The 11,482-nt window shown below is 39.1% G+C and overlaps 1 protein-coding gene across 1 annotated transcript; it reads right to left on the bottom strand.

The window, feature by feature from the left end:
- Positions 1-364: 364 nt before the first annotated feature.
- MFSD8 (major facilitator superfamily domain containing 8) lies at positions 365-11,418 on the bottom strand. The gene is made up of 12 exons (XM_053403434.1): positions 11,100-11,418; positions 9,944-10,035; positions 8,830-8,873; positions 8,003-8,243; positions 7,179-7,292; positions 6,152-6,296; positions 5,086-5,144; positions 4,544-4,652; positions 2,630-2,764; positions 2,259-2,362; positions 1,925-2,181; positions 365-948 (listed from the first exon to the last, which is right to left on the bottom strand). Exons 1-12 carry the CDS (start codon positions 11,177-11,179, stop codon positions 733-735), a joined length of 1,596 nt encoding a protein of 531 aa, XP_053259409.1. The 5' UTR covers positions 11,180-11,418; the 3' UTR covers positions 365-732.
- Positions 11,419-11,482: the final 64 nt, after the last annotated feature.

Genomic DNA, 11,482 nt, shown 5'->3' with positions numbered 1-11,482 from the left:
TTCTACTAAATACACTATAATTTGTCAATAAAATTGCACTTCTACAATAGCAATCCATAATCATTTGCACACCTGCGCATATGGAGTTGTATCCAAATGCTTGCACAAGTAAAAACACAGCTTGTATAGCTTTCCTCCTGCAGCAGATGGTCTGTTGTATTATCATGACCAGGGAGGGCTGTGTCACAGAGGTGGAAGGATTCTGTGCCAGTGAAACCCTGCTCCTTGGGTGCAACACTCTTCTTTCTCATCTTGGACAGTTGTCCCTTGGCTGTACTTCTGTCCAACCCAAAAAATGCTCTGAAACAATTTCCTTTGTATAAAATATTCTGTACGATTATAAAACAAGAACTGTCAATAAGACACTTTTAAGTGAGACCATTTATTAGTTTCTGCTAAGTCATGTTAGAAAGCACTCGTTAAAATTTGTAAGAGGTAGCTAATTATAAAAGTGCCTAAATACAAAGTTTTTTCAAGTTGTGTTTGAAAAACACTTTTAATAAGACCTGATTCACAGAATCAAGGCATTTTAGGAAGTACACTACCACAGTAAGTAGAATTAGGAACTGTGTGAACTTTTGGAACTATATGCATCAAAACAGTTTCATTATCATGTTCAGTGCTGTACCAGTGATATGTCTGACAATAAATTATCAGCAGTAAAACATAGCATTTCTACAGGACACACTGGCTACAAAAAAAAAAAAAAGATTGAATAATAGTTACCCACAGCTAGGAGGTCTGCTCTTGAAGTCTCTGATATAGGACAGAAAATGCAACAAGTCTCTTGTACACAATTTCCAAAAGTAAGAGAGAGAGGAGAACAATTCCACATATCAAGCTGAATGCCCAGCGGGGTCCCAAGTACGTGTAGAGTTGACTGACAAAGACTGGGCCAAGTATACGTGCAGCACTTCCAGAGGCAGTCAACCAGCCCATGTAGACACCCTAGAACAGATCAGAGAATTTTGAGTGCTGATGCGAAACTTCTGAAACATTCAAACACAAGCCATTCTTATCAAAAAACTTATTTCTAACTCAAATTGATTAAACTTGACTTTTAGGCCACCTGTTTAAAAAAGACAATTTAACTAGATGTTTGCATACAAACATTAGATAGATAAGCTGGAATGGGCCCAAAAGTGAACCCATGGCCTTGCATATCCCCTCTAAAGTGGCCAGGAAACAGACTTATGTGGCATTTAACTTCAATTTCTACATATCCTGTCTTGCTGCTACATAGTATGTTGTGTAAACAAGGCCACTTTCTCTGCCACACATAACTTGGCAGCATGTGTTGCTAAGGGAGTGGCATATGGTACTTTCTCCACTTTCACTTGGAGTTGCATAGTCTTGACACTCCTGAGGCCTCACTTTCCCATAGACACCACAGGAAGATGTGAAGGGTGCAGAAGAAATGGGAGAAAGAATAAACTTGGGAAGGATGAGTAGTTTCTCTCTCTATCAGACAGACATATAAGACTGTCAGAGGCAGGATGTGCCTGAATACCTGCTGGTGAGAAATGCAGGAGGGGAAAGCACTGCTGCACTCAGATTTTGCTTGTGGGCTTCCCACAGGCATCTGGTTGGTTGCAGTGAGAGCAGATTTGGGGTTGATGTAAGGGATGTGTGGGATGAGGAGCTCCATCCCACATATGCAATGGTTTAGTTGGATATAACTTGAGACCTCCCTTGCTACAATTGGATTGACTAGGCTACAACAAAGTGCACACTGCTCTATGGTGATGGCACATCATGTGATGGCACAGAACTCCTCCAGCAAGAAAACACTCTTTGATCAAGACAATGAAACATTATTCCAAGTTCAGCAAGGTTACTGGCACTCTTGCAAAAGTTTCTAGCAAAATTAGAAATTAATTTTGTTATTTGTAGAAAAGACCTTATCTACACACATCATTCTTACCTGGGGCTTTGGTCCTATGATTTTTGAATATAAAGTGTAAGACATGACATTACAGGCTGGATAACCAAGTCCTAGTAGAATGACAGTAGTGATATATTGGCCGAAATAGATGACTGGAGTATAGAGGCACCAGGACTGTGACATAGGACATCCTGTTGCTTCAGTAGTATTACTGGATGGAAGCATCCATTCTAGTGTCCGGAGAGAGGCAAGGCTTTCACCAAAAGTCATTCTTGGAATAGAATTATTCTTTATGTCTGTGAAAAAGCAAATACAAGGTATCATATACAGATTTTCAGCAGGAAGCTTAGAAGTTTAATATTAATATTTTTACCTTCCCACTGGATATTAGGTAACTGATGTCCCCAAGGCAGTAAGACAAAGAATCCAACCAAGATAATCACTAGGCCTCCATAAAGTATAGCACGTTCACCAGTCCTGTCAGATAACGAAAACTATGATTACAATATTCATACTTAGGCTAACTAAACCAAATCTGTGTACAATGCAAGATGCAGCAAATCTAAAGTCTGTTTGCTTTTCTTAACAATACAGGTACAGGTTAGTAGGTGCACTCTGGGGATCAGGGTGCTACTAGTGCTACAAGCAACTAGTTTAGAAAGGTTTATGGACAATCATTTGCAACCTAGAGTTCATCAAACCTTTTAATTTCAGAATTTGTTGCTATCATACTTAGTAACTTACCTTTTGGAAAGTACTTTAACTGCTAAAAACACAATGACAGATTCAATGCCAACTGCACCAAGGATTAATCCATTGATAAACACTGCTTTTTTCCTGGTCCAGGAATACATATCCATTGTCAATGGTGTGGCTATGCTAGAGAATAAAATAAAACAAATTAGTATTCTCAAATTGTGCCTACGGTGATTGATAAGTGAGTTATTTGGACACCAGGCAACAGGAATCTCGGGGGTCCTAAAGAGCTGCTGGTTTCCCCTTCCTTTGTTACAGGTTTCTGCTTCTGTCTTATTTTTTTAGCCCTTGGACTTGTCATAGTTTGCCCTTCCTTCCCCAAGCAACTAGAATGCATCTTCCTATGGTGGTTCACCTCAGTTCATGTTGCCCCTTTAATATATTTTCTGCAAATACTACTACAAAATAGTTCACTGTATAGTTAACTTACAGTACAAGGCAACACCTATCTACTCAGAAATAAGTCTCTGTGTTTAATGGGGCTTTCTCCTAAGTAAGCAGGCACAGGATGGCACCCTAGGCTTTGGACTAGGATTGGCACTGAGGGGGAAATAGGGTTCTCCTACATTTAACAGTTGCATGGCAGGCTGAAATTCAATGGGTTAAGTGTTTCCTAGTACAGAAATACAATTATGGAGAAAGCCTCAACTTGACTGTACTCTGACTTTGTGCTGTATGATGCCCCTTATGGAATTATGAGAAAGATTCTAGAAAATGGAGAAAGCCAAAAGTATGTAGAGGAGGATTTTGTGAAAAGAAGCCATGTAAGCAAGAACTGAAATAAATTATTAGTTGGGCTGTTAGTAGAAGTGAATGCTTAGCAAAGAGAACTGTTGGTGAGAAAGATGAAGAGTTTAACAGCTGAATGCCTTTAGCCAAGTATGTTGCTATGCTGTGTGAAATGTAACAAGCTGAATAGCTAAGGCTTTGCTTTGAACTGATGTATAAAGGTTATTGTACTCCTCTGTTTCGTGCACCATTTCCCTCACTTATAAAAGGAGTTTTTGAGCCGCACTGCAATGATGATAAATGCCATTTCGAAATTCAAAATGTGCCCACTAGTCCAAAAAGGATGGTGGATCCCTGGCTTAAACGATCTCTCAGCTATACAATAATTAAATGTAGATATTTGATAACAAACAGATTGACTACAGTAAGGTGGTAAAGCAGGAAACTAAGAAGTAGGTCATCACCATCATTTTACGAGACATTGCTAAAGATGTGAGAAACACCTGCTGAGAAAAACCAACCACCTTTTGAAAGTTCTGAGAGGACGAGCAACAAATATTAAGAATGTGTGTTTTTCTGTCTGGATACTGAAATGTTTAGAGACCTAAAATTTCTTTTTATATACCACTGAATTATTGTCTGGATGTGAACATACTGGAATTTGTACTGGCTTAGATGAAGTATTATCATTATGATCTAGCTTGTTTTTTAAATCCCATATCAGCACATCCTTAAAACTAGAGCAATATCTACACATTAAATTGGAATATGGGTTTATAATTTATCACATTTTTCCTTGAGGAACTTTAATGTCTCTCCCTGAACATGTATGTGGTACCTCTCTCTGCCTCTCCCAATTTCTGTAAACTCCATGGGAGGCTGGATCTGGGACAGATTTATTTTTGCTTATATAATAAGTGCTACATATATTTATTGTGCTGTATAATGTGCTACACTTGACCTTAGCCAAAAGGCTGAGAAGAGATGCTGTGCCAGCTGAAATTTCAGTTGTGTATCCTCAACTATCAAATTTGATCTTCTTATATTGGGGTTATTAGGAGAGATTCCCAATATGAACTGCTTATGGGAATACAGCTGTGTTTCTTATTGCTATGACTTTGGGTCTTACTGTATTGCTACAAAAACAGATATTGGAGAATCAAGTATACTCACGTTTCAAAGACTGCAAAAACAAATAAGACAACAAGGAAAAGAAGGTTTGTTGATACAACAGCCACATGGTCAATGGTTGCTTGACTATCTTGACTCCTCTGCTCGTTTTCTGTATCAAAACAAAAAAAAGTAATAATAGGACAGTGCTACACAGTTCAGATATAATGACCTTGGTTTAATAAACCATTGTTTATTAAGTCAAAATGAGGCAAGCCTCTGCAGTCCTTTCCTCCTTTTCACTTACAAACTAGAACAGAAAATGTTTTCTGTTACATCCGGAAAATTAGAGTTTACTCTTGGGTTACTATCTAGAATATTAAACCAGAGACTGAGCTATTGTTTCAGAGCTGAAATGTAACAGGAAGCTATGGTTTCTCATAATAGTTTAAGCAAAGAATAGAAGTTACAAATCCTTGTACTAGCAGAACTACTTCATTGGATAGTGCCCTTTGTATGTGAAGTTTCACAGTAGCCATTTCTTTCTATTAATATTGTAAAGTGTACTTCAATATTTTATTTCAAGTTTTCTACAAAAATATTACCTTCAGTTTCAAAGTTAATGCTGCTTTGTGGTCTTCCCATGTCATCTACATGATGTTCTCTAAAAATAATTATTCATTAAAATAATTAATGCACTGAGGAAGCTTTGCAAGCTACAGCAATACATTTCAACACCCAATCTTGTAATATCATGTTATGTTCCAAGTGGTTTTGAATATTTGACCACTTCATTTTATTATCATTTCTAACCCAATTCCTCAAAATCCTTTGTGTTAACATCAGTTCAGTAACTTTCTAGGTCACGCTGAAGTAATTTTGAATGCCATAAAACTGAGTAATTTGCATTAGCTATTGGAATCAAGTGTTTCGATAAAGTAAATCCATCTGCAACTGTCCTGTTAGTTTTTGGAAGGCTGACGCCTGACAAACATCAGTTAGCCTGATAATGAAATGACAATAAATGATCCCTCATTTCCACCAGCAAGATTTCAATTTCACCTTCTCAGAAAAATGAAGCCATGCTCTTAGAAGATAACAAGTATAGTCCTTAGTAATTTATTCTGGAAAAAATGAAGTTCAGATTACCCCCAAACTAAACTTCCATTTCTACTCCAAAGAATTTGGCATACGGTTTGGACTTGATTGCTCTAGGACTTCAAAACTCTGAGTGGCAAGTCCTCCACTTTCAACTCTGTATCATGGAGATGGTTTTTCTAATTTTCAGAATGGGAAAATAAATCCCTAAATGACAGTAATTTGAGAAAAGTGTGAAAGCTTCCCAGCAGTCGGTAAAAACTAGCATGGAAAATGAATCATATTATTTGCGCAAAGTTACAGAGATAATTTATTCCCTATAAAGGCCAGGAAGAACTTGCCATTGCTAAAGTAAGCCACTACTGTATAGTGTACATCAAGGAATTAAAATAGAGCCAAAATATCTTTATCCAGATTGCGCACTTGTTAGATCCAAGAAGAAAATAAAATCTAGAAGTTCCAAAAAGGAACAAAGATTTAAAAATCACATATGCATAGAAACCCTTACCCTGCACAAAAGAGAAATTAAGGATAAACACTTGGTGTCTTAGAACAGTCTCAGTTTCTATTTACCTAAACATAGCAAATATCAAAACAATGTTGATGATTCCTAGGAGAGCTCCAAATAGTGCTGGTGTGGTGTACATGTTTATCTGAAGATGAATGGTTCTCCATGTGACTCCTTGTTCTCCAATGAGCGTAAAGAGGGTCTGAAAAACTAATCCAAAAAAAGAATAGAGTTAAAACAGAACATTAAGAGCATGTTCAAATATTGATGTTTTGCTCTGAACATGGAATCCAAAGTATTTCATAAGAACAGTGAATTTATTCCACAAAACAAAATAAATAACTTCAAATTATATGGATTCCATGGATTGAAATGATGACTTTGATGCTGCCTATAATGTATATATATATAAAAGATCCTTGTGAAAATTCTAATTATTAAACGTAAACATTCTGTGTTCTTATAATAGAAACATTATCCTTATGTTGCAATCCTACACGCTTACATGGGAGAAAATCCTATTGAGCCCTAAGCTCAATAGGGTCTGATTCACTTGCCTGCTTAATGTACCCTTTACTAAGCTGTAGACAAGGGACAGGGAACCCTTTTCCTTTGAAGGGCCAGTTACTCACAGAAACATCAGTGCTTTGGCCATAGATTCCCCACCCCAGATAGATGTTAGAGAGCATGATGAACTACTAACATTGTCCCCCAACGTAGTCACCATAAATGAAAAGCACCATAGATATTGAGGTGCATGGAACCCAAGAGTGCTTCTGATGTGGAAATGGCCCCATTTTTTCCAGCCCTAAATTAGGAACTATTACCCAAACCTGCTGCTTCAGTACATTAAAAGCATATGATAAACCATCTTCATACCCCTTGGTATCAACCTTAGAATTTGAGCTTGCAACTTTCTTCCAAATACTGTTTTAACTAAAGTTTACTTTAACACAGCAGGAAAATTAAATTTACACATACATATGCAAATGATTGACGTAACATTTGAAGTCTTTCTGATTCAGAATGCCAAGTTTCCACATACACATCAGGTTTCATTTGAAAATAATGAAAATACAACCTACGTTGTACCTGGTCCCAGTATGAAACCCACTGCTTGACAAGCACTAGTGTTTGCCATGGCACTAGTTCTTTCGGTAAGAGAGGTGGCACCAGCAATGTATGACCGAACTACTGCTACATTTCCTAAAGAAAGATGAACAGAAGGAAGTACGTTTACTTGACACAAATAAAACATTAGGAATTTTGTTTACCTAAATTACTAGAAATGTTACATTTATTCCTCTTCCGCCATGTCTTATTTTAAAGAGATTCACAGATATTGAAAGCCATCTGATTACAGAGACACCTTTTCGCTGAAGTGATTATTCACAACTGTATCCATCTAATTCCAGCTGTTAAAACTTTTCAGTAACTTGGAACTCTTTAGCAGACAGGAGTTAATAGCTCATGCTTCTTACATAGCATTTTTGAAGCTTTATGTGTAAAAGGCTCCTGAGGAAACTGCACTAACTTCCCCATGCTTTTACTCTTGCCAAATCTCTTATATAGCAGCTCTTTCAGACCCTCCGATTTCACAGTGGATCTCTATCACTACTGAGTCAGCTACTTTAAAATATTGCACCTTTGGGCTACCATTGACTCAGATGCAAGGCCACAGAGAACTACGGGCAACTCACCTGGTAAAATTGGGAGACCATGAGTCTATATTTTGAAGCAACAATGAAAATTATATATTTACATAATTTCTGAATTACACCTTGCTGGTGATGTAGCAAGTGGCGCTATGAAGCAAGATAGATTTCATAGCTGTTTGATTCTGATTAACCTAACAGCACAGCTGCCTTAAATAGTACACAACTGTCAATCTTCCATGTAAATGTTTCTACAATTACCTGCGCCAAACCCCACCAGAGCTCGAGCAACCAGCATGTAGTATTTGTTGTGTGATGTAGGTAAATGGACATAGGCATAAAGAAAGTTAGCAGCCACTGAAATGGTAGTTGAAACTACAAGAGGCTCTCTTCTTGGTCTGTAATTGGACCATGTGCCAAAGAAGGGGGAAGCTATCATCTGACCAATGCTATATGAAGCAATAATCCAGCCCAGGAAACTTGGATCTGCAGTTTTATCTATCTATGGAAACAACAAAAGCAACTTCAAAAACAAGCACATCTTATTCATCAGTTCCCAGCAAGAGTTTTACAAACAGCATCACAACATTTCCCAAGGTAATATAAATACTTTGAGGTATTGTCGTATTACTGAATTTATCCATTAGCTAAAACTGAAGAGACAGTTGAAAGGTATAATGCATTGCAAGGTGACAGAAAATAATGTGAGCAAGCCCACCGTAGAACTAATAAGGGACTATATTTGGAAGATGCTTTTTAAAACCACCCTGCTTAATGCCCAATTTATGAAAATAATTATGAACTGCTTTCTCAATAGCACTGCTACAATGCTAAGGTATAACCAATGGGTAGTATTCAACTACATTTTCTTCACACTTTAGACGAGCCATAAAACAGTGAATGAATGTTAAATAGTAGTATTTTGAAAAACAGGGTTTTAAACTAAACCTCTTTTGATTCAGCAGCCTGAATTTGCAAAATTGACATAAATCACCCCAGATTAAGACAACCACTTCAAATATCACAACAAAGAAACCCATTCATAGTCAAGTACAAAACAGATAACTAATTCAAACTCTCATGGTTACCTGTTGAAGATAGGGCCATATTGACATAATCACAATAGAAAAGCCTGCAATGTAAATAATTGAAGTTATGCTTCTATTATTAAATCATTACATAACATTCTTCATATATCTGTCTGAATAAAAGGATTGTGTCCCTAAATGTTCAAAGTCCACAGAAAAATCAAAGTACAACCTGTTCCCTTATAATTTTATGGAGGCATATATTACCTTTTCTGTTTTATTCCTATTGGCTTTTTAGTAGCATGTGTTCAACTAAACAATCAGAAATCTATGGCTCACTCCTTAAATATATGATCCAACAGAGCTTTCTTCCCCTAACAAAGTCACATGCTTTAATTAAGGCACAAGGTATCAGAGTTTATGGCCAGTTATTCAGGTTGAACTGAAACCAGTTGAGTTAGACTTTGGAAAAACTGATATTTGGATTAAGAGTCTTCCTACAGCTTTATCACATAAGAATCCCACTATAGCAGCTTACGGGAGGAAACCAAATTATAGCTGCAAGCAAAATATTGCAGGAAGATTTTCTTGAACATTAACCTTTAAAAAAACCCCAGGATAAACAGCAGTTCAGTTTCTCCAAATTAGACAAGAGTGCACTGAGAACCAGTCTACACTTTACACTGGTTGGTATTCAGCTGTTTTACTCAGTAGACCTATTGAAATTAATGGACATAACATAGAAATATTCATTAATTTTAATGCAACCTACTTAGTTGCATACCACCCAACTAAATTTTGGCGTTTGCTCCATACTGTGGCCAAAACATGTATAGTCGTAACTTGGTTGTCGAACTTAATCTGTTCCGGGAGTTCGTTCCGACTCCCGGAACTGTTTGAAAACCAAGGCATGGCTTCCGATTGGCTGCAGAAGCTTCCTGCACTCAACCGGAAGCTCTGTCGGATATTCGGCTTCTGAAAAATGTTTGCAAGCCAGAACACTCACTTCCGGGTTTGCGGCATTCAGGAGCCAAAACGTCCGAGTACCAAGACGTTCGAGAACCAAGGTACGACTGTACAATACATTTCCATTAAAAAAGTTTCCATAAAACATTTTAATTTACATTCAATACAGACATCGAATTGGAGCTGCAAAGTACATCATTTTACAAACCAACACTGCTGAAGAACATTGTGAGATACATTATCCGAATGGATCTCCACCGGCTATTGTAATGCTGTAGGGTTTCCATAACACCATCAGATCTGTAACAAATGAAAATATTAAAGATTAACAACTCTTGGCACTTGTTTTTGTCTAACTTACAGCAATCTGTTCAAGAATAATAAGCACTCAGAGCAGTCCCTCTATGACAGAGGTAAATGTAAAGGTAAAGGGACGCCTGACCATTAGGTCCAGTCGAGCCCGACTTTGGGGTTGCGGCGGTCATCTCGCTTTACTGGCCGAGGGAGCCGGCATACAGCTTCCGGGTCATGTGGCCAGCATGACTAAGCAGCTTCTGGAGAACCAGAGCAGCGCATGGAAACGCCGTTTACCTTCCCGCTGGAGCGGTACCTATTTATCTATTTGCACTTTGACGTGCTTTCGAACTGCTAGGTTGGCAGGAGCAAGGACCGAGCAACGGGAGCTCACCCCGTCATGTGGATTTGAACCGCCGACCTTCTGATCGGCAAGTCCTAGGCTCTGTGATTTAACCCACAGCGCCACCCACGTCCCTGTGACAGGGGTAGTCAACCTTTTTTTACCTACCGCCCACTAATGCATCTTTCTTGATGTTAAAATTTTCTTACCGCCCACCAGTGCTCGATGGAAGGAGGATTCAGCTTGTGCCCTATCAACCACCTAGAATCCCGAAACGCCCTGGTGGGCGGTAGGGACCAGGTTGACAACCCCCTGCTCTATGACTTCAGTATTTAAATACAATTATTTTTAAAAAACCAGTAAATGGGCATAATGAAAGCCTTTCAAAGGCTCAACTAAAAAAATGCCACCGGAATAAAATAAATAATGAGCCCTTTTAAAAGGAGGCGCCATAATACCAATATTCGTTGTGACGCTTCGCATTTTTATCTGGAAGCTTAATATTTGATTCTAAAGTTCAAAGCCTACTGACCTTTTAGCGCTAATTAGAACAGTATAGGAATATAAGCACTAACCCCCAAACAACAACAAAACAACACTTCCGCCCTCGCCTGGACCACCCGGCCCTTCCTTCCCTCAGCGACTGACAATCCGACACCGGCTCTTCTTTCAGGGGCCTGACTCCGAGGCGAGACCCCGTCAAGGAGCGCAGCCTCCCTCCGCCTACCTCCAACTGGGGGTCCGGGGGTCCAGCAAAGGCTCCTCCTGCCCTTCAGGCACAGCTTCCCAAACAGCGTCGTCGGCCATGGTCGGCTTACGAATAGCATCAGCAGCAGCGAAGGCAAGACGGAGCAGGTACGCTACCAGGAAGAAAGGAATGGGTGGGACAGGAATCACGCCATTCCACACACGCCCACGGCCGCCCTCCTTTCCTTTACTCCGCGTCTTCCCGTTCAAGCCGTGAGGTGACGCGCCACGTGACTGACGGCGAACAAAAAAACAACCACCAGCCTCCCACAACACCAGGCACTTGTTGGTCACGTGAGAGGCGATGCGCTGATTGGTGTAAAGGCGGCTTACCCCGCCCCCTACCTCTTGCCGCTTCTCGCG

The sequence above is a fragment of the Podarcis raffonei genome, chromosome 9, assembly GCF_027172205.1.
Source record: "Podarcis raffonei isolate rPodRaf1 chromosome 9, rPodRaf1.pri, whole genome shotgun sequence".
Lineage (NCBI taxonomy): Eukaryota > Metazoa > Chordata > Lepidosauria > Squamata > Lacertidae > Podarcis > Podarcis raffonei.
The sequence above is the reverse complement of the archived record's forward strand: the minus strand, read 5'-3'. Positions and strand labels throughout refer to the sequence as shown.